This window comes from Onychostoma macrolepis, chromosome 12 (genome assembly GCF_012432095.1).
Source record: "Onychostoma macrolepis isolate SWU-2019 chromosome 12, ASM1243209v1, whole genome shotgun sequence".
NCBI lineage: Eukaryota > Metazoa > Chordata > Actinopteri > Cypriniformes > Cyprinidae > Onychostoma > Onychostoma macrolepis.
Genome location: NC_081166.1, coordinates 688,264 through 711,025, shown reverse-complemented (window position 1 = coordinate 711,025; position 22,762 = coordinate 688,264). Strand labels below are relative to the sequence as shown.

General features: G+C 32.2%; 1 protein-coding gene across 4 annotated transcripts in view; it reads left to right on the top strand.

The window, feature by feature from the left end:
* Positions 1 to 22,762, top strand: part of rgs7b (regulator of G protein signaling 7b) — a 57,486-nt gene that overhangs the window by 33,189 nt on the left and 1,535 nt on the right. For 3 of the 4 annotated variants that reach the window (XR_009273687.1, XR_009273686.1, XM_058793572.1), the window contains exons 4-17: positions 1,438 to 1,488; positions 4,261 to 4,367; positions 5,646 to 5,697; positions 7,073 to 7,137; positions 7,314 to 7,390; positions 7,505 to 7,586; positions 8,703 to 8,777; positions 10,128 to 10,226; positions 11,943 to 12,004; positions 13,235 to 13,345; positions 13,756 to 13,881; positions 15,816 to 16,002; positions 18,607 to 18,696; positions 20,040 to 20,074. Coding sequence is in view for 2 of the 4 variants with exons in the window: in XM_058793572.1 (XP_058649555.1) it covers positions 1,438 to 1,488; positions 4,261 to 4,367; positions 5,646 to 5,697; positions 7,073 to 7,137; positions 7,314 to 7,390; positions 7,505 to 7,586; positions 8,703 to 8,777; positions 10,128 to 10,226; positions 11,943 to 12,004; positions 13,235 to 13,345; positions 13,756 to 13,881; positions 15,816 to 16,002; positions 18,607 to 18,696; positions 20,040 to 20,060 (1,205 nt within the window). In the remaining 2 variants the exon portion in view is untranslated. Of the gene's footprint in view, positions 1 to 1,437; positions 1,489 to 4,260; positions 4,368 to 5,645; positions 5,698 to 7,072; positions 7,138 to 7,313; positions 7,391 to 7,504; positions 7,587 to 8,702; positions 8,778 to 10,127; positions 10,227 to 11,942; positions 12,005 to 13,234; positions 13,346 to 13,755; positions 13,882 to 15,815; positions 16,003 to 18,606; positions 19,121 to 20,039; positions 20,075 to 22,762 lie in introns of those variants that run through there. The other variant, XM_058793571.1, reaches the window with a different exon arrangement.

The following is a 22,762-nucleotide window of genomic DNA, read 5'->3' as shown; positions in this document are numbered from 1 at the left end:
GACCTTGGTGTTTCATATAATGTTTATTTTATTTTATTTTATTTTATTTTGAGTCCGTTTGGACTGGAATCATGTCTTGGGCGTGATCTGTTCTTCTAGAGCGTGTCCTTCACGGAGGACAGTCACGTGAGTGTTATCAGGACATCATCTCTGTCTGGAGTCACTGTTTCAATTAAAAACAGGATGCTCTTATTTCTGCTTTGTCCCTAAAGATGCTCTTTCAGACGCAGATGTCTCTCGCAGCCTCTGGGGTTTTCTACCAGCCTCTGCAAGACACAAACTCTCACAGAAGTTCCTCTCGATTTAACAAGCCCTCACACCGGCTGCCCCCAAAACCTACTTTTCAGTAACACTGAGTGCTGCTTCTGGAGGTAATGAAGCATCGTTACCTGAATGATTTGTGTCCTGAAACAAACATGAAGGGGAGTTTGTGTTCACGAGGTCAGAGCTTCATCACGTGCTGCTTTACTCCAGATAATCATCTGCTGCTGTTCAGACCTCAAGAGTCAAACAGTGTTGTTTTATACTGTTATAGTATTTATGAATATTTTGAATTTGCTTTTGTTTTGTATTTTCATGGATTTTTATTTTAGTATTTCAGATTATTTGATTTTAGTACTTTAACTTATTTTATTTTAGTTAGTTGCCAAATTTTATTTGAGGTATTTCAAAGTTTTTATTTTATTGTATTTCATTTCATTTACTGTATGCATTTGGCATTTCCTGGGAATCAAACCCGTGACCTTCGGTTCCATTGACCCCAGTATTTCATCCAATATTTTTATATTAATTTATTTTAGCATTTGGCAATATTTCATCCAATATTTTTATTTTATTTTATGAAATGAAGTGAAGTGAAGTGAAATGGGCATTACATGGAAATCAAACCCATGACCTTGAGTTTGATTGACCCCAATATTTCATCTAATATTTTTATTTTATTTTATGTAGTGAAGTGAAGTGAAGTAGTGAAATGAAATGAAATGAAATTGGCATTACATAGAAATCAAACCCATGACCTTGAGTTTGATTGACCCCAGTATTTCATCCAAATTTTATTTTATTTTATGTTATAATATTTTATTTTATTTTATTTTTGCATTTGGCATTCCTTGAGAATCGAACCCATGAGTTTTTTTTTTTTATAAACTTGTTGGGTTTGTCTGCAGATCCAGACTCTTACTCTGACTCTCTCTCGTCAACTTCCAGATATTATGTGTGTAAAAATTGCAAATAGTGCAAATCTCAACATTCATCTTCAAATTCTTCAAGTTTCAAAGATTCAAAATCTGTCCCTCAGATTCAGATCTACTCACTCTTGAGTTCTGCAATACTTTTACCTTCTTATATCGCAGTAACACCAGGACGATGAGTTCAGTTTCCAGGGAATATAACCTGAATATAAGCAGTCAGTGAGCGCTTTCTTCTGTTTTTCAGGGTCTGATATTGTCCAGTGGATGCAGAAAAACCTGAACATTGAAGACCAAGGTACAGTAATATTTGAGATCATTTTAACCTGTGAAACACTGTCTAGTGTCTGTCCTGAAATCACACTCGCAAACTCATGAGAGCCTACAGACAGAGACGAGAGCTGCGTATCTCTCATGTCAAATCAGCTCGTGTCGCCGCAAACCCGTTTACCGCGGTAAACTCGTTAGGCAGCTGGCAGATCGTTCAGAGCGTTTGACGTTATTCAATTACGCGGCGGTAAATAAACGGCTTGAGGAGGAAATCAAATGCTGGCATTTACTTGCACTGAGCTTCACTGATTTCAGCTTGATTTGTTTTGAGCCCAGCGTGACCTTTTACATTCAAACAGGACGCTGTGTCAAGGTTTTCTCAAATGTTCATCCAGTAACGTTAATAGAACATTTGTTCAGTGTTATCTAGGACACATTATCAACATGTTAGCACAAAAATGTTATTAATAAATTTTCCATGGAACGATTGACGTTCAGCTTTTTTACACATTAATGCTAGTTTTGGAATGTTCAATATTCTTTTCATGTTCTGAAAATCTGATTTGTCAAAAGTAACAAATCAAAAGTATTTTGCAAAATGATAAAATGGAACATTCCTGTGATGTTTTCTCTAACTTTCAAATAGCCAAAAAAAAAAAAAAAAAAAAGTTTGTAAACATTCCAAAAAACTGGATGTTTTGAACATGCAGAAATGAAGTTTTCATAACTTAATACATTATAAAACTTTCTAAGTGAGGTTATAGTTAACTGAAATGAAAACTAAAGCTACAAAACAATTTTCGTTGCTTGAAATAAAATAACTTCTAACTGAAATAAAATATTAATAGAATATAAGTAAATAAAATCTAAAAAAAACTTAAACTTGTATTATTTAAACTAGTTGCCAAGGTAACATTTCTCATTTTCACTAATGAACTAATGAAAGTGTACAGACATTAAAAAATGAAAACTAATAAAAATGACAAAACAAACAAAAACATTACTGAAACTTTAATATATATATATATATATATATATATTAGTGCTGTCAAACGATTAATCGCAATTAACCGCATCCAAAATAAAAGTTTTTCTTTACGTAATATATGAGTGTGTGTATACATATAATATAAAATATAATTATATAAATATATAAAATATATATATATATGTGTGTGTGTTTACATATACATAATAAATAAACACAGTACACACACACATATATTATGTAAACAAAAACGTTTATTTTGGATGCGATTAATCGCGATTAATCGTTTGACAGCACTTATATATATATATATATATATACAGGTGCTGGTCATATATGGGAACTGTGCATTATGGGAACAGTGTGTGTTGGTCTGGCAGCAAGTGTTTCTGTGTCTGTCTCTCTCGAGACCCGAGGACATATTTAGTCTTTCTGTCTCTCCGTGACCTTGTGGAAAATAGATTCTGTGGAACGACTCAGCTGCTCCTTCTGAGGGTCCTTCACATCTTTAAGAAAGCACTGAGTTACACTGAACTTTCAGAAGAAACTCCAGTAGAAAAAAAACATACAAGAAACTGGATCAGTGCTTCACAACCACCCTTTAAAGGCTTTAAATGATTTCAAATGAAACAAAATAAGCTAAAACATTTGTATATATTTTTTTTATTCATTATATATAATAAATATAAAATAAAAATATATTAAAATACATTTATTTTTTTAAACTATGTTTCCATCCTCTTTGATGGAATCAAATGGATTCTCACAGTCTTGTAAAACTGGGATATATTAGAAAGTTTTTAAAGATTTTCCTAAACATCGAAAAGTCATGGAAGTGAATCAAATCTCAAAACACCATTGACATTTTTATAATCGGTATACATTCTTATAGTTATGCCAAGCTTTCATCAGGTAGAAATTGTGAGTAAAAATCCATTTCCCATTGGAAAAGTAAATGCATTAGTTAAAATAACAGAATCCAGCTCTGAAAACTTTTAAAATACAGAAATTGAATTATTTAACTATATTTTAGTTACCCTTTTAAATAAAAAAAATTAATTAAAAAATTAAAAGCAATACTATAGCTTACAGGCTTTGAATAATGTCAAAAATGGGCTTGGAGTCAAAAAGGTTGAGAAGCGCTGATCCAGAGTCTGATGGAAAGTGAATGTGTTCATATGTTAAGGAATAATTCATTTAAACATTTTAATTCTGTCATCGTTCACACAGCCTGTGATTTCAAACCCATCTGACATTGTTCTGTGGATGACGAGGAGATGCTGAGCATCTTTGTGAAGTCGTATGTAATTATGTAAACAATGTGTTTGTATTTTGGGGAACTGTCTGTTTAATTCCATTGCATTATTGAGCTGAGCTGCATTATTTACTCAGAGTTCATTTATTGCTCTGAAATATGAAACGACTCCAGACTCCAGATGATTGCAACTCCTGCAATCAAAGACAAGCAACTCATCTGAAACATCTCAAGAGCTCCAGTTGTGTGTGTGTTTGTGTGAGTGTATGTGACCAAATGTCTCCACAAGGATAGTAAAACATGAAATTTATGACATAGTTGGGAGCGGCCTGCGGTCCCCATGAGGGGAAAAAAAAGATTAATAATAGTAAATGATGTTAATCTGAAAGTGTAAGAATGCCAACAGGTTTTCTGTAAGGGGTAGGTTTAGGGTCAGGGTTGGGTCAGGGGATAGAAAACATCGTTTGGTCAGTATAAAAGTAATGGAAGTCTATGGAAAGTCCCCACAATTCACAGAAACAAACGTGTGTGTGTGTGTGTGTGTGTGTGTGTTGCAGTGGAGGCTCTTCATCTGGGGACGCTGATGGCGGCTCACGGTTATTTCTTCCCCATATCAGACCACGTTCTCACACTGAAGGACGACGGAACCTTCTACCGCTTTCAGGTGAGACGCTCTCAGATTCTGATTGGCTGAGAAACTCCTGACCATCTGAAGACTTCACATTTCTGAATCATTCCCTAAGTGTCAACATGATGAAACATGATCATTCATATTCAGATTCATGACGTCATTAACATTCTGATTCATATTCAGATTCATAACGTCATTTATATTCTGATTTAGGGATGTGCGATATGACAAAAATTCAGTTTCACGGTATGACTTATTTTATTGTATTCATGACGTCATTCATATTCTGATTCATATTCTGATTTATGATGCCATTCATATTCTGATTCATATTCATGGCGTCATTCATATTCTGATTCATATTCTGATTTGTATTCATGATGTCATTCATATTCTGATTCGTATTCAGATTTATGACTTCATTCATATTCTGATTCAGATTCAGATTCATGATGTCATTCATATTCTGATTCGTATTCAGATTTATGACTTCATTCATATTCTGATTCAGATTCATGATATCATTCATATTCTGATTCATATTCTGATTCGTATTCATGATGTCATTCATATTCTGATTCATATTCAGATTTATGACTTCATTCATATTCTGATTCAGATTCATGATATCATTCATATTCTGATTAAAATTCAGATTCATGACGTCATTCCTATTCTGATCCAGATCCATGATGTTATTTATATTGTGATTCATATTCATGTCATAGTCTGATTCATATTATATATTTCATATTCTGATTCATATTCATCATTTCATACATATTCATACATCATTATTGATATTTATTGATTCACTCATATTTTACACATTCATATACACTATATTATTCTGATGTTACATATATCTATTCATGCTGTCAATCATATTCCAATACAAATTTATATTCAAAAAGTAATTCATGTTCTAATGCATATTCAAATTCATGATATTCACATTCATATTCCTGATTTTAGTATTCATATTCAGGATTTCACTGTTCATATTCTGATACATATTTATATTCATGGTGTCATTAATATTCAGACACATATTCATGAATTTATTCTTTGTATTCATTATGTTATTGATATTCACTGTATGGTCAGCCGTAATGAGTAGGTTTGAGGTCAAATCATAATTCTACACATACAGTGAGATTCTAGAGGATTCTGAAATGAAACATTCGTCATGTGTCTGTGATGTTCATTTGGCCGTGTAGTGAATGTGATTCATATGTGTGTCTGTGTGAGATCTGAAATAAACATTGAGTGGTCATTGTCTGCCGTGTTCCTGTTTTCTGTTGATCACAGACTCCGTACTTCTGGCCGTCAAACTGCTGGGAACCAGAAAACACTGATTATGGTAAGAGAGTGTGTGTGTGTGTGTGTGTGTGTGTGTGTGGGGCCTGCATTTGTGTTTTATCCTCCTCTGATGTTCTTGAGCGCTGGCGTCCTGAAACACGAGAAAGTGTCAGACCAGATCAAGCCAATCGATCAACAAACTGTACATGATGTTCATCAGAGTCCTCAGTGACACACTCCAGCTCTAATTAGACTTGGCCATTAATTATAATCTCCATCAAATTAAATATATGATATGATAATTCAATAATCAAACGAAAAGCTCCCAAATCAAACATCTTTCCTGTGCTGACTGCAGAAGTCTTCTTTTAATTTGATTAAAATGAATTATAATTTAATTAATATTTTTAATATTAAATGTGATTTTTGAATATTAAATTATACTTGAGTACAATTTATTTAATATTAAAATTATTCAATAAAATAAATCAGATAATTAAAACAATTACATCACTTCAGAAGTTTGAGTAACTCAATGTTCAGCTTTTACCGATGAACTTAAATCACTATTCAAGTCATTGATGATTATAGTTTGTTTTTGGGTTTTGGGTTTTTTAAAACTCACAAATAGAAATTTGTTAATATTTCCATGACTTTTTAAGATTTTGCTAATTTTTCTAACTTTTTCAGATCTAGAAATCACAATTTCGAAATTGCATTTTTAAGTATTTTTGTGCTCACAAACAGCCATTTTTACCCAATAAAATATTTTAGAGCATGACATAACTTCATATTCATTAGTAAAATTTCCATGACTTTTTAAGATTTTATTAATTTCCATAACTTTTTCAGATCTAGAAATGACAATTTTACAATTACATTTTTAATTTACTTTTTTTTTTTTACTCACAAATAGCAATCGCTCAGCAATTTTTACCCAATAAAATATTTAAGAGCTTAACATAACTTTATATTCATTAAAAAAGTCTCCATGCCTTTTAAGATTTTATTAATTTCCATAACTTTTCCAGGTCTAGAGATTAAACTTTTACAATTCCCTCATATATCCATATTTTCCATGACTGAGAATCCTGATTCATAAATAAAAATGACTGTTGTTAAGTGAAAGCATTAAAATAATTATTAAAAATCCTTTTTTAGTTGTTTCTGCTTATGTTAATGCTTGTTTTGTCTTGTTTTCATCATTGAAGTCATCTTGCGGTGTGCTGATGCCCTCTAGTGGGCCCCGGGCCCCTGGACGAGAACCACTGCATGTTTATGTGTCTGAATGTGTGTGTCTGTGAATACTGTAAAGCTCATTCGAATCTGAGTCTCATATCAGACCCCTGAAGCTGTCTGTTTCAGTGCAGTGAAGCATCTTCAGGTTTACACTGCAGACGCATGCTGATACTGTCTCTCTCTCTGTCTGTCTGCAGCGGTGTACCTCTGTAAACGAACCATGCAGAATAAAGCTCGTCTGGAGTTGGCCGATTATGAAGCTGTGAGCGTCTCTCTTTTCTGTTTGATCTGGATTAATGAAGATCTCACTCTCCAGAACATCTCATTCTGTCAATAAACAGGATTTATCAATTGAAGTGTGTTTGATGCAGTCAGATATAAAGATTGTATTTGCTGACTCTGTGTGTGTGTGTGTGTGTGTGTTTGTGTTTTCCGCAGGAGAGTTTGGCGAGACTACAGAGAGCTTTTGCACGGAAATGGGAGTTTATATTTATGCAAGCAGAAGCACAAGCAAAGTGAGTGATCAGATCTCAGACCAGACGCTTGAGTGTGTGTGTGTGTGTGTGTGTGTGTGTGTGTGTGTGTGTGTGTGTGTGTGTGATCTCACATCACTTTCTCTCTCCCGTCAGAGTGGACAAAAAACGGGACAAGATCGAGCGGAAGATCTTGGACAGTCAGGAGCGGGCCTTCTGGGACGTTCACAGACCTGTGGTGAGTTTGAGTCCCATCACAGGGAATAAATAATACATTTATTCCCTAAATTTAAACATTTAATCTCAAATAAGAGTTGTGATATACAGCATGAATTCTGCTTGTTCCCTTTTTGTGCTGGCAATAAAATATCTGTCTTGAGATTGTTATAAAAAAGGTAATTATACACAAAAATAAATGTAAAAGATAAATTAAAAAATAATTTTTTTGGATAATAAATTTTGCATAATTAAGCATTATTGTTGACAGTATTGTTAATATTCAATTTATTTTGTCTGAAAACATTAAATGTGATATTGAAATTCATATTTGGAAAAATACTTTTTACATAGTAGTAGTATTTTTAAATATTAAATATTAATAAATATAAATAGTGGTTTTAATGAATGTCAAATAAATATATATTCAACTATTAAATATTACTTTTTAGTTGTTTTACCACTTTATATTTTTTAGTAATTAAATAGAATTTTATTTAAAATAGTGTAAAGATTTTTTAAAATATGTATGAAACCAACATGAAAACAAATATTACTAAGATTTTTCAGATGTTTAATGTTTTTAAACATCTGAAACATCTGTTTTTAATGTTTTTTTTATTAGTTGCTTTTTGTAAAGATTTATCCTTTTCATAATCTCAGGCATCTTTATTTGAATTATGATGCTGCTCACACACACACACACACGTACACACACACATACACGCACACACACACACACACACAAACTCACTCACCTCTTTTACCTCTTTTTCTCGTTATCTCATTAGTATACTCTGGGGATTGTCTAAATGAAGTGTGTTGTCAACGGAAACACACACACACACACACACACACACACACACATTTACACACACTGTCTGATTTACAAACTAAGGCTCCACAGGGACGCTGATTCAGTTTCTGCATAATGACTCTGATTAATGAAATTATTATATGGTTAATTACGCACGTCTGAACTGAGTGTGAGCAGTTGCAATACTGCATTACACACCTGTCATGACAAACGCAAAACCTTCATCATTGAAGAATACTTACATTGCCTGCAACTGTAAAAGTATTATAGTGTTAATGGCAGTTTATGAATATTCATGACCTGTGAGTGTGTGTGTGGCAGCCTGGCTGTGTGAACACGACTGAAGCCGACATAAAGAAATCCTCCCGGATGAAGCAGCCACACAAAACACGGAAGGTAAACACACACACACACACACACACATTTACAGTATATATAAGTCTCATGTTCCTGCCAAGAACAAATCTCGGGGCCGTTCACACACGTCTAAAAACGTGAGATGCAGCGTTCAGGAATGGTTTTTAAAAAGCGCAGGAAAGAACGCTTCCTCCGCCATGATTCTGTCCAATAAAACAAAAGTTTCTACTGTAAACAAAAGTTTGCAATGCTTGCCCCGCCTCCAGTGTCTTCTGATTGGTCCTCTGTTCTGGAACTGACATTAATTGAAATTCTTTTAATTCGACACGGCTTCTTAAAAACACTCTGCTCATGTGCGCGACGCTGCAAAAGACGCAAGACATGACCCTAACCCTAACGGTCATGCACGTCTGTCTACACTATAAAAAAACTCTGCAAAATTCTGGCAACCACAGCTGCCAGGTTTGTTACTGTAAAAAATACGGTAGTAACATTTTACGGTTTACGGATTTAATTTAAATTTACAATTAAAAACCATATTTTATTAACTGATATAATGTTAACATACCAACCTATTGAAGTACTGACATCTGTTTTGTACCTTTGTAATTCACTGATAACCATATATACTGTATGTATGTATATGTGTATATATATATATATATATATTTATAGAAGGTGCACAGTGTCTTTCACACAAACACTAAACACCATCATGGTGACAGACGTGAATCTGAAATATGCAATAAACATTAACTTAACAACATTAGATGTAACATATAACCCTAATAAACATAACTGATAAGAAAAACTAAGAAGAAACATAGTTATTTCAAAGAAAAAAATTTAAAATGGAATGCAGGGAATTCTGGGAATTAATGTCAATTTATGTTTTTTCACTGTAAATTATACATTCTTTTTTCACTTCCAAAAATGGTATTTTACCGTAAAAATTAAATCAAATGTTTATTACAGTTTTTCAGCGTATATAGCACAGCACTTGCATATCATTGCACTTTTGTTGATTTTGATTGCTTCCATTGTCCTCATTTGTAAGTTGCTTTGGATAAAAGCGTCTGCTAAATGACTAAATGTACATGTAATAAGGGAACTTACCATTAACCATTTAACAGGTTTTTACTGTAGCATTTTCAGTGTTTTACCGTTAAAATCCCGATCATTTTCTATAATGTAGTGCATGTTTATGTAGAAAATCGATGGAAAGTAGCACATTGGAATGGAAAAACATGTTCTGTGTGAACGGCCCCTTTATAATTCTATATAAAGTGGCGGGTCACAGTTATTGCAGGTAAATATGAAACAGATGATGCCACAGTAATCATAAAGCTCACAGTACTGGTGTGTGTGTGTGTGTGTGTGTGTGTGTAGTCAGTGTACGGTCTACAGAACGACATCCGCAGTCTCAGTCCCACTCACACGGTCACACCGGAGGTCAAAGAGCCCACAGAGGACGAGCTACGCAACCAGGTGACTTAACGAGGACAGATGCTGTGTTTGAGAAAGACATGCACAACTGCTGTGTTCTGTGTGGTGCGCATGCATGCAGTATGCGTGTAGTTGTTTTAAATGAATACAAAATATTAACAAAAATAAAATGGCATAAGGAGATATTTTTCAACAAAAAAACTAATAATAGTCTTAACAAATCAGAATACGATCAAAAATCAAAACAAGACAGACAATGAATGAATGAATTAATTAATTAAAAAAATAGTAATACATAATAGCAATACATTTTATAATACAAGGAAATAAAATCAACATAAATAAATAAATAAACAATAATACATAATGTATAAAAATAAAGTAATAAAACAGCAAAATAATTTCTTTAGTAAATTATATAATATAAGGAAATAAAATCATTTTAATAGTTTTTCTCGTTTATAAGCATATTAGTTTTTTTTCAGCTGCTTGCACACATTTTCAAAACTTTGCCTCTTTTTTTCCAAACTTTACACACAAATCTAAGAATTGCACACAAAATGCAAAATGCCTCGCATCTCTTGCAAAATTAAGCAATGCATTCAAAATATCATAAACACGTCTCAAAAGCAAACATTTGTCTTGAGTTGCAAACACCTTTGCCATAATATTATATTTTTGGATACACACAGTTATTTACACAGATTTTATGTAAGCAGTTGAAAAAAACTGTAAACAATTTCTGAATATAATAAACAGAGGGCAGATTAATTAATCTACAATTTGTTTTGTTTTGTTTTTAATACAATACAAATTAATAATTATATATAAAAAAGCAAAACCTTTACAGAAAATTATATATTACAGGCAAGGAGATCAAAAAATTGCTTAATAATGCTTTTTTAAAATTAATTAATTTTTAGACATCTGACATGACTTCCTCAAAAAATCAAGACAAGACATAAAATAAGATACAATAAATTTAAAAACAATTACAAATAATACATAAAAATAAACTAATAAAAAAGCAAAATTATTGCTATAGTAAATGATATATTTTTATATTTAATAATTTCTGACTGTCATTTTTATAGGGCTCTTTTATAAGGGCTTCTGGGAAGTATATTAAATCATATATAAACGGAGGACAGATTTAATGAATCTAATATTTTATTTTTATATTGTATTGTTTTGTTTTGTTTTTAAATACAAAACACAGTATTCTTTGGTCGATATTAAATTTTTTCTAGAAGCCAATCCTGTCATGCTCTCCAGAACGCACATGAGAAACTGCATGTAAAGTATGTTTTGTGTGCATGTAAGTACAAGTGCAGTCTGGATTACTACAGCTTCAGTAGGGAATAATGTTTTATATGTAAGGGTTTGCTAAAAGACAGATTGGAAATAATCATAATGACTGCACACGAGAGCGTCTTGCTCTTCCAGTCTGGAGAAAGCAGAGCGATACGGCTTGAGTGACTTATTTATGAGAGTTAATACTGACTAAAGTTAGCCTGTCTTCACATTAAATCTTCATGACACAGTTTTTATGAGCAGCTCAGAGCTGTACAGTGTGTGAAATCACACACACACATATTATATTATATATACGTTCATGTTTCTCTATTCCACACCAATCTCTCTCGATTCAGATCATCTCAAACATTCCTTTATTTTCAGTGCTGTTATGCATTTATAGAACCGTTCCTGTGATTAACAACCGTTTCATCAGATCTGTGTTCGTCTGTTGTCTTCCAGATACAGCACTGGCAAGCGCAGTTAGACAGACACCGGTTAAAAATGTCCAAAGTTGCAGAGAGGTGAGTTCACTTTATCTGAATTTACTCAATATACACTCAAAGGTCTGGGGTCTGTACGATTTTTTATGTTTTTGAAAGTCTCTTCTGCTCACCAGGGCTGCATTTATTTGATCCAAAATGCAGTAAAAATAGTGAAATATTATTACAATTTAAAACAGCTGTTTCTATGTGAATATCAGTTAAACTGTAATTTATTTCTGTGATGCAGCTGTATTTTCAGCATCATTACTGCAGTCTTCAGTGTCACATGATCTTCAGAAATCATTCTAATATGTTGATTTGCTGCTCAACAAACATTTCACAGGATTCACAGAATCAGAAAGTCCGGTCACACTTTATTTTAAGGTCCAATTCTCACTATTAACTACGACTTTTGCCTCAATAAACTGCTTATTAATAGTTAGTGTGGTAGTTGTTAAGTTTAGGTATTGGGTAGAATTAGGGATGCAGAATATGTGTTTTATAAGCAGCCAATATGTTAATAATAGACATGCTAATAAGCAACTAGTTAATAGTGAGAATTGATCTCTATACTTATGTTACCGAAAGTCCAAAAGAACAGCATTTATTTGACTTTTAATAAATTTAAAGTGTCCTTGATTAATAAAATATTAATTTCTGTCAAGAAAAATATTTAATATTATATTAATAATAATAATAATAATAATAATTATTATTATTATTTAAATAATAACAATAATAATAATAATTATTATTATTAGTAGTAGTAGTAGTAGTATTAATATTTCACAGGATTCACAGAAAGTCCAATTGAATAGAAAGTCATTTATTTGACTTTTAATAAATTTAAAGTGTCCTTGATGAATAAAATATTAATTTCTGTCAAGAAGAATATTTAATATTATATTAATAATAATAATAATTATTATTATTATTATTATATTATTTAAATAATAATATTAATTATATTATTATTATTATTATTCTGCTATTTATTAGTAGTAGTAGTAATATTTCACAGGATTCACAGAAAGTCCAATTGGATAGAAAGTTCAAAAGAACAGCATTTATTTGAAACAGAAATCTTTTGTAGCATTATAAATGTCTTTACTGTCACTTTTAATAAATTTAATGTGTCCTTGATGAATAAAATAATCATTTCTGTCAAGGAAAAAAAAAAGACTATTATTATAAGAATTATTATTATTATTATGCTATTTATTAGTAGTAGTAGTATTAATATTATTATTATTGTAAATCTGCCTGTAGTTTGTTGAGTTTCTCGGAGCAGTATGTGGAGTACGATCCGTTCTTCACGACACCGGAGCCGTCGAACCCCTGGATCTCTGATGATGTCACTTCCTGGGAGCTGGAGACCAGGTGTGTGTCTCTCGTTCTTCCTTGCTTTAGTGATTTTACACCGCAGATGATTATAGTCGAGCATAAACTAGTATTTGTTCTGCAGGAGCCGCACACTTTCATTCAGCATCCCGTCTTTGTGTTTTTCTCGTTCATTTTCTTTGAAGGGGTTAAAGTGATTATTACTCTTTAAAAACGAGCTCAGTGTCGTGAAGCGAAGCTGTCAGCCTTCGGATGAATCACAACACAAGATATAAAGCACAAAATGATGTGAAAAATCAAAACAGGGCAAAAGTTCAAGGTCAATGCAAAAAATACAAGAAAACTCTGTAATAAGAGGATTTTTTCGAGCGAGTCTGTTCTCCGCTGCTGTAGATTGAAGAATGACTCTGACAGAAGAATAACCCGTCTCTTCTCTCTCTGCCTCGCAGTAAAGAAGCCGGACAGCAGAGAGTGAAGCGCTGGGGATTCTGCTTCGACGAGGTTCTGAAGGATCCGGTCGGGAGAGAGCAGTTCCTCAAGTTCCTGGAGTCCGAGTTCAGCTCCGAGAACCTGAGGTAAAAACACCAGCCTCCAGCTTCAGAACACTCTGATGAGTAAACAGAGGATGATGATGACCAGAGATGAAGAACAGAGTCTGATCAGAGAAACTCAGCAGCACCATCTGCTGGCCATAATATCTTCATGCTAACCCTAAACCTAGAGCTGGATGATAATAGATGAGACCCTGGAGCACAAAACCAGTCATAAGGGTCAATGTTTTGAAATTGGAAAGCTGAATAAATAATCTTTCCATTGATGTATGGTTTGTTATGATCGGACAATATTTGTCTGAGATGCAACTATTTGAAAATCTGGAATCTGAGGGAGCAAAAAAATCTCAATATTGAGAAAATCTCCTTTAAAGTTGTTCAATGAAGTTCTTAGGAATGCATATTACTAATCAAAAATGAAGTTTTGATATATTTACGGTAGGAAATTTACAAAATATCTTCATGGAACATGATCTTTACTTAATATCCTGATGATTTTTGGCATAAAAGAAAAATTTATAATTTTGACCCATACAATGCTGGCTATTGCTACAAATATAGCTGTGCTGCTTATGACTGCTTTTGTGCTGCAGGGACACATTTTCAGTTTTTGGAATGATATAAACAATCATGCAGATGAAATTAGCAGGTGCCCAAACTTTTTAATACAAAGGGTCAAAAATCTATCTTGATTGAGGGCTGTGGTGTCAAACGTAAATGTTGCTTTATGTCCAACTATATTATATTAAAATTAAATGCATGTTTAACAATTTAAATAAACTAAGCGTAAATGTTGCATTACGCTTTTATATTCTATATATATTATTTTTATATTCTACGCTTTTAATATCTATTATATTGTATTAAAATGTATACAATGTTTACCATTTTTAAAGAATTAATTAAAATATAAATGTTGCGTTATATCTGACTGTATTAAAAAATATTACAATTTAAACATTTTTTAAATAATTATTTCCAACTATATTATAATAAAATTATTACGTTTTTAACATTTTCAAATAATTAAACAAAAGTATCCTTTTTGCAACTATATTGCATTAAAATTAAATACATGTCTAACAATGTAAACAATTAAACAAAAAGTAAATGTTGTATTATCCAACTACATTATATTAAAATTGATTACATTTGTAGCATTTTAAAATAATTAATTATTGAAAAGTGTTTCATTACATCTAACTACATTATAATACAATGTATTACATTTTTATATTTTTAAATAATGAAACAAAAAGTAAATATTAAATAAAACTAATATATTATTTTTGTAACATTTTTAAATATATATTAACAAATCAATTTGAATTATTTCCAACTATATTATATTAATATATATATTTTTAACATTTTAAAATAATTAATTTTCTTTTTGCATGAGACCCAACTATATTATATTAAAGATATATTATTTATTATATTCAAATTGTTAAAAAGTAACATTTTGTATTATTTCCAACTATATACTATGAAAATGATTATATTTTTAACATTTTTAAATAATTAAACAAAAAGTAAATTTTGCATTACATCCAACTATATTCAATTCATAGGTATCAATTTTTAAATGTTTTTAAATAATTAAAAATGTAAATATTTTTAAATGTTTATTTATTTATTTATTAAATTCACTTATATTGTTAAATAAATAAAAAATATAAGTAAGAAATTTAAGATATTGTTCAGCGGTATGTTTTCCCCCTCTGGTCCTGGTTTGGGGTCTGCTGGTCTCTGGTGGTTGCCGATGGTCTCTGCTGGTCTCTGGTGGTCTCTGATGGTCTCTGATGGTCTCTGGTGGTTTCCGATGGTCTCTGGTGATTTCCGATGGTCTCTGGTGGTCTCTGATGGTCTCTGGTGGTCTCTGATGGTCTCTGGTGGTCTCTGATGGTCTCTGGTAGTTTCTGGTGGTCTCTGATGGTCTCTGGCGGTCTGTGCAGGTTCTGGCTGGCGGTGCAGGAGCTGAAGAAGCGTCCGATCCGAGAGGTTCCCACCAGGGTGCAGGAGATCTGGGAAGAGTTTCTGGCTCCTGGAGCTCCGAGTGCCATCAACGTGGACTCCAAGAGCTACGACAAAACCACGCAGAACGTCAAGGATCCCGGCCGATACGCTTTCGAAGACGCTCAGGTCTGTGTTTTACTGTTTTTAGACTTGTGTTGCAGCCTGGAATTAAACCACGCAACGCTGGTTCGTCTGGTCAGAGGAGAACTGGCCCCTGATGGAACCTGGTTTCTCTCAAGGTTTTTTCTGCATTCTGTCACTGATGGAGTTTTGCTTAGTTGGGGACACTTGACTGATTGCACAGACACTATCGGAAGCAGGGGTGTAAAATACTTGAGTAATTTTACTTGATTACTGTACTTAAGTATTATTTTGGGGTATTTGTACTAGTGTTAATTTAGTTAACGCAAACTATGACGAAAAATGTTTGTTGATGAGTTTTTTTCCATGACTTAGACGAGATGCAGACGAGACGACAATAAGGTCAATAAACGATAACTAAGACTATATCAACATGCAATTTCATTGAAAAAATAAGACAAGACTAAAATGTATTAAAAAAAAGAAAAAACTTTACAAAAAAGGAGACAAAATGTTATTGCAGACTGCTGTATACGCCTCCACTGCACTTGGGAATTAGTGGATTTCACTGTTATAATATTTTGGGTTTGTTTTACCAGTTTTCATAATGTAGACAGAAAGAGTGCATAAGTATTTGATATTAATTTATATGATAATTAGCCTATAATAAAGCAGTACACTGGATGAGGTCAAATAAACCTTGTGTACTGTATGAGTCCACATTCTGTTGATTTGTGCTTACTGGTGAAAGAGCAATGCCTGAAACGCAGAAGTAAATTTCTCAAATGACAAAAATCATTACGATTATAATTTTAGCAAAAATATTTTTTTAGCAAAATTTTTACCATTATACAGCATGACGAAAATATGACGAAAATATACAATTTCATTGACTCAAACTTGACTTAAACAAAAACAGGACAAGGTTGACTAAATATGATATATAAATGTACATTTGAATAAGACTAAGACTAAATTAAAATTAAAATAACATTTAACACGGGACTGAAAATAGCTGACAAAATTAACACTAATTTGTACTTTATTCAAGTACAATTTAAACTGACTACTTGTACTTTTACTTCAGTACATTTCTGATGAAAAAACATTTTTATTGCATTTTTATTTTCTCTCATGCACATTAAATATGTTTCTGTCGTCTGTATAGTTTAGTTTCTGAAGCGTTATCTTTGGACAGTTTTTTTTTTTCTTTCTTTTTTCCAGATAGATTACTTCTACTTTTTGAATATTCAAGTAAAATAATTTTGTGGTGAAGTAAATACTACAGAAAAACAAATGTAATTTCTACATTAAATAATTTAGTTCAGGCAAGAATAAAAAAAAAAAGAAAATTCAATAATAGTACTCAGTTTAAGCTTGTATAATTGAAAGTTTGAACTTATAAGTATATTTTATTTGGAATTGTTTGTTATTTTTACAAAGATTAAGTAAATATCAAAGTCATGATCTCGTTGTTCCCATCATGCACTTGGGCATGAATAATTAATAAGGTAAACAATTTTTTTGCTGTTTTCGTGATGTATTTACAGTGTTTAATGGTTGCTTTTGTTGTTAGGTTAAGTAACTTAAGTAAATTTCTACTCAAAATGACCCATTCATACTCGAACACTATTCACTGATTGTGTATCATGTGCCAAGTCTTTGTGTTCATTCAGTTAATAACTATATTGAGTCAACATATTACCTTAAAAAGAATAACGAGCAGTCTACTTGCTTACGTACGTGATTGTAACTTAACCACATGCTTCATAGGCATTTTTTTTCAGTGCTATGTTGTTTGAGTAAAGTTTACAAACCGTGACTGAGTGAAATATACTTGAGTATTGCAGGGTAAACTTAAAATAATTAAGTAGAAATTACTCATCAAACTCTAACTGGCCACGTTAAATGTACTTATTTCCTTTGCTAATTTTACATAACTTAGTTAAGTAGATTTTACTTAAAAAAATTGTTTTCAGTGTGCAGTTTAAAGTTGTACTTTTTTACGGTAACACTTTACAACAAGCTGTCATTTGTTAACATTGGTTAATGTATTAACTAACATGAACAAACAATGAACAATGCATTTATTACACTATTTATTAATCTTTGTTAATGTTAGTTAATGAAAATACAGTTGTTCATTGTTTATTCATGTTAGTTCACAGTGCATTAACTAATGTTAACAAACACAACTTGTGATTTTAATAATGCATTAGTAAATGATGAAATTAACATTAAGATGAATAAATGCTGTAGAAGTATTGTTCATTCTTAGTTCATGTTTACTAATGTTGTTAACTAATGAACCTTATTGTAAAGTGTTACCTTTTTTACTTTTACTCAAGTATGTTTTTGGCCAGATTCTTGTACTTGTCATTGACTAAAACTTTCACTGAGTATCTGTACTTTTACTTGAGTATGGTTTTTGAGTACTTTTACACCCCTGATTGGAAGATTGAATTGACTTTAGCTGGAAAAATGACTCTTTGTTATTGTCCTCTTGCATTATTGGCAAACTATTTTCCTCTTTGATACTGGAAAGCTGCTTTGACACAATCAGTATTGTATAAAGCGCTGTATAAATAACGGTGACTTGCCTTTTTAAATGGATCGTCCTCTGACGTGATGGTGTTTGTCCTTGATCAGGAGCACATCTATAAGCTGATGAAGAGTGACTCCTACAGCCGCTTCATCAGATCCAGTGCCTACCAGGAGATGCTGCAGGCCAAGAAGAAGGTAAAGCCTCTGAAACGACTGGAAACGGCCATCTGATGCTTCACAGAGATCACACTCAGTGCCATATCCCCGTGTCCTCTTTCTGCTTACGTTTGTTTTATTTACTGTCTGTTTTTTGCATTATTTCTATTAAAACACCTGGTTTCCCATCACATTCTTTCTGGCGAGTCTCTTTTGTTTTGCACGTGTTTCTCTTGGTTTCCTTTGTTCTGTTGTGTGTGTTTTGTTTTGAAGTGATGAAACAGGAAGTGCTGGCGCTGGTTTTTCTGTCATGTGGTGAGTTTTGTCGGACGGATCTGTGTTTTGTGAGATATAGACAGGGATCTGTGACATGCTGGAAATTACCACAGAAAACCATTTTAATCTCTGAGACGGATTTACAAAATGTAGTGCATTACTAAATGCAAAGTGCATGATAAAGATTGTGGTTAGTAATATAATCTGTTACATTACAAATTTTTGGTAACATAATCTGACTACTTTTGGATTACTTTTAGATTACTTTTGACCCAAGTAATTTAATGTAATTTTTAATTGATTTTTATTTTATTTTATAATGTAGTATATATTTTCCTATTTTCTTTATATATATATATATATATATATATATATATATATATATATATATATATATATATATATATATATATATATATATATATATTTTATTTTTTATTATTTTATTTTTTTTGTAAAGCTCTGAATTACCACTGTGTATACAATAAACTTGCCTTGAATGTGAAAATGTTGTTCCATAATGATATAAAAATACAAAGATAAATAATAATATTCCATTCTTTGTTATCAAGAACATGAAGGGCATTAAACATTGCGTTACATTAAATAAAAATAAATAAAAATGCAAAATGACAATAATCCAAATAAAACACTTCCTAAAAACGATGAAATATTTGATTTATTTATTTAATTCCACAAACCTGGCCAACTTTCAAAACATAAATAAGCAATAGTCCTTTTAGAAAGGAAAATTTAAAATAGAAAATAAAAGAATTCAGGAGAATCAGTGAATTATTAATATTTTATTGCCATTTTGTGAATATTAAGTGATCAATAAAAAAGTAACTGTAATCTGATTTTAAGTGTTTTAAAATGTAATATAATCTAATTACATGTATTTAATTATTGTAATCTGATTATGTAATCCAGCACAATCTCTCTGTTTGTAAAAATCAATACGGTTTACAGTAATTAAATTGTAAGCTACTGGAAGTATACGGGGAAGTAGATACTCAGCATAGAGTCGGTGATTTAGAATTCAGTGTTTCTTTCATTGATTGAACTTTTTTTTTCAATTCATCAGCTCTTTCTCTTCTCTTTCACAGAAAAGCAAGAATCTTTTCTAGGGTCTGAATCACAGGTGAGACTTTCAATTACCTCAGCATACTTTGCATTATTTAAAATATCAGAACATGAATAATGAACTGAATGATAAACATCTTCTCCAGTATCTCATTTATAGTGATAAAAATAATGTTAACTATGTGATTAAATGATAATAATCTGCCAAGTCAAATTTATTTGTGTATCTCTTTTCATAATACAGATTGCTTTGAAGCAGCTTTACAGAAAATCATGATGTTAATGTTTATAATATCTTAATATCGTATACTATAGTCACATTGATCAGATTAGAGCCAGACAATAATAGAGTTACAGTTATGACGATATGAATAATCAAGCAGTTGAGATTTGCTGTATAGTGTACATGGCTTTACATGAGTGAACTGTATGTATGTGGATAAAGTTGGACAAAAATGTATACAGGTGCTGGTCATATAATTAGAATATCATCAAAAAGTTGATTTATTTCACTAATTCCATTCAAAAAGTGAAACTTGTATATTATATTCATTCATTACACACAGACTGATATATTTCAAATGTTTATTTCTTTTAATTTTGATGATTAGAGCTTACAGCTCATGAAAGTCAAAAATCAGTATCTCAAAATATTAGAATATTACTTAAGACCAATACAAAGAAAGGATTTTTAGAAATCTTGGCCAACTGAAAAGTATGAAAATGAAAAGTATGAGCATGTACAGCACTCAATACTTAGTTGGGGCTCCTTTTGCCTGAATTACTGCAGCAATGCGGCGTGGCATGGAGTCGATCAGTCTGTGGCACTGCTCAGGTGTTATGAGAGCCCAGGTTGCTCTGATAGTGGCCTTCAGCTCTTCTGCATTGTTGGGTCTGGTGTCTCTCATCTTCCTCTTGAGATTCTCTCTGGGGTTCAGGTCAGGCGAGTTTGCTGGCCAATCAAGCACAGTAACACTATGGTCATTGAACCAGCTTTTGGTACCTTTGGCAGTGTGTGCAGGTGCCAAGTCCTGCTGGAAAATGAAATCAGCATCTCCATAAAGCTTGTCAACAGAAGGAAGCATGAAGTGCTCTAAAATTTCCTGGTAGATGGCTGCGTTGACTGTGGACTTCAGAAAACACAGTGGACCAACACCAGCAGATGACATGGCAGCCTAAATCATCACTGACTGTGGAAACTTCACACTGGACTTCAAGTAACATGGATTCTGTGCCTCTCCACTCTTCCTTCAGACTCTGGGAACTTGATTTCAAAATGAAATTAAAAATGTACTTTCATCTGAAAAGAGGACTTTGGAGCACTGAGCAACAGTCAGTTCTTTTTCTCCACAGTCCAGTTAAGACGCTTCTGACGTTGTCTCTGGTTCAGAAGTGGCTTGGCAGCCCTTTTCCTGAAGATGTCTGAGCGTGGTGACTCTTGATGCACTGACTCCAGCTTCAGTTCTCTCCTTGTGAAGCTCTCACAAGTGTTTGAATCGGCTTTGCTTGACTGTATTCTCAAGCTTGCGGTCATCCCTGTTGCTTGTGCACCTTTTCCTACCCAAATTCTTCCTTCCAGTCAACTTTGCATTTAATATGCTTTGATACAGCACTCTGTAAACAGCCACACCTTTCAGTAATGACCCTCTGTGACTTACCCTCTTTGTGGAGGGTGTCAATGTTCCTCTTCTGGATCATTGCCAAGTCAGCAGTCTTCCCCATTATTGTGGTTTCAAAGAACAAGAGATACCCAGAATTTATACTGTAGGGACGGTCATTTATTCAAACTCAAATGTAAATATTCTAATATTTTGAGATACTGATTTTTGACTTTCATGAGCTGTAAGCTCTAATCATCAAAATTAAAAGAAATAAACATTTGAAATATATCAGTCTGTGTGTAATGAATGAATATAATGTACAAGTTTCACTTTTTGAATGGAATTAGTGAAATAAATCAACTTTTTGATGATATTCTAATTATATGACCAGCACCTGTATATTACTGAACCAGGTGGAAAAATATGTCTTAGTTTTTAAGAGTGGGGGGGAAGAAATATGACGGGACAAAAAGCAGGAAGAGAGTAAAAATGTTTTTGTTGAGAGAAAAAAAAATTGAAGAAAGAAAAATGTAAGAGGTTTTTTTTTTTTACAATATTTTTGGTAACACCTTACAATAAAGTTCCATTCGTTAGCATTAGTTAGTTAGCTAACATAAACTAACAATGAAAACTACTTTTAAAGCATTTAAATGATTTAATGATTCCAACATTTACTAATACATTATTAAAATCAAGTTGTATCTATTGATATTATTTAATGTACCTGCACTAACATAGACTAACAACAAACAGCTGTATTTTTATTAACTAACATTAACAGATGAATAATTACTGTAAATGTATCGCTCATTGTAAGTTAATGTTAGTTCATGCATTAAATACAGTTAACAAATGGAACCTTATTGTTACCAATGTTGAAAAAAAAACAAAGAGAGAAAAATGTATTTTTTGAAGAGAGTAAAAATATTTTTGAAGAGAAAAAAAGGTTACACTTTATTTTAAGGTGTCCTTGTTACAGTGTAACAAGTAGGTACTGAGTACAAGTAAGTAGATTTAAGTACTGAGTAATATTAATTAACTACATGTACGTACTAAATGGTTAGGATTTGGTTTAGTGTTACTTGCATGTAATTATGCATAATTTATTGTTATTATAATAGTAAATACATGTAACGTGTAAAAAG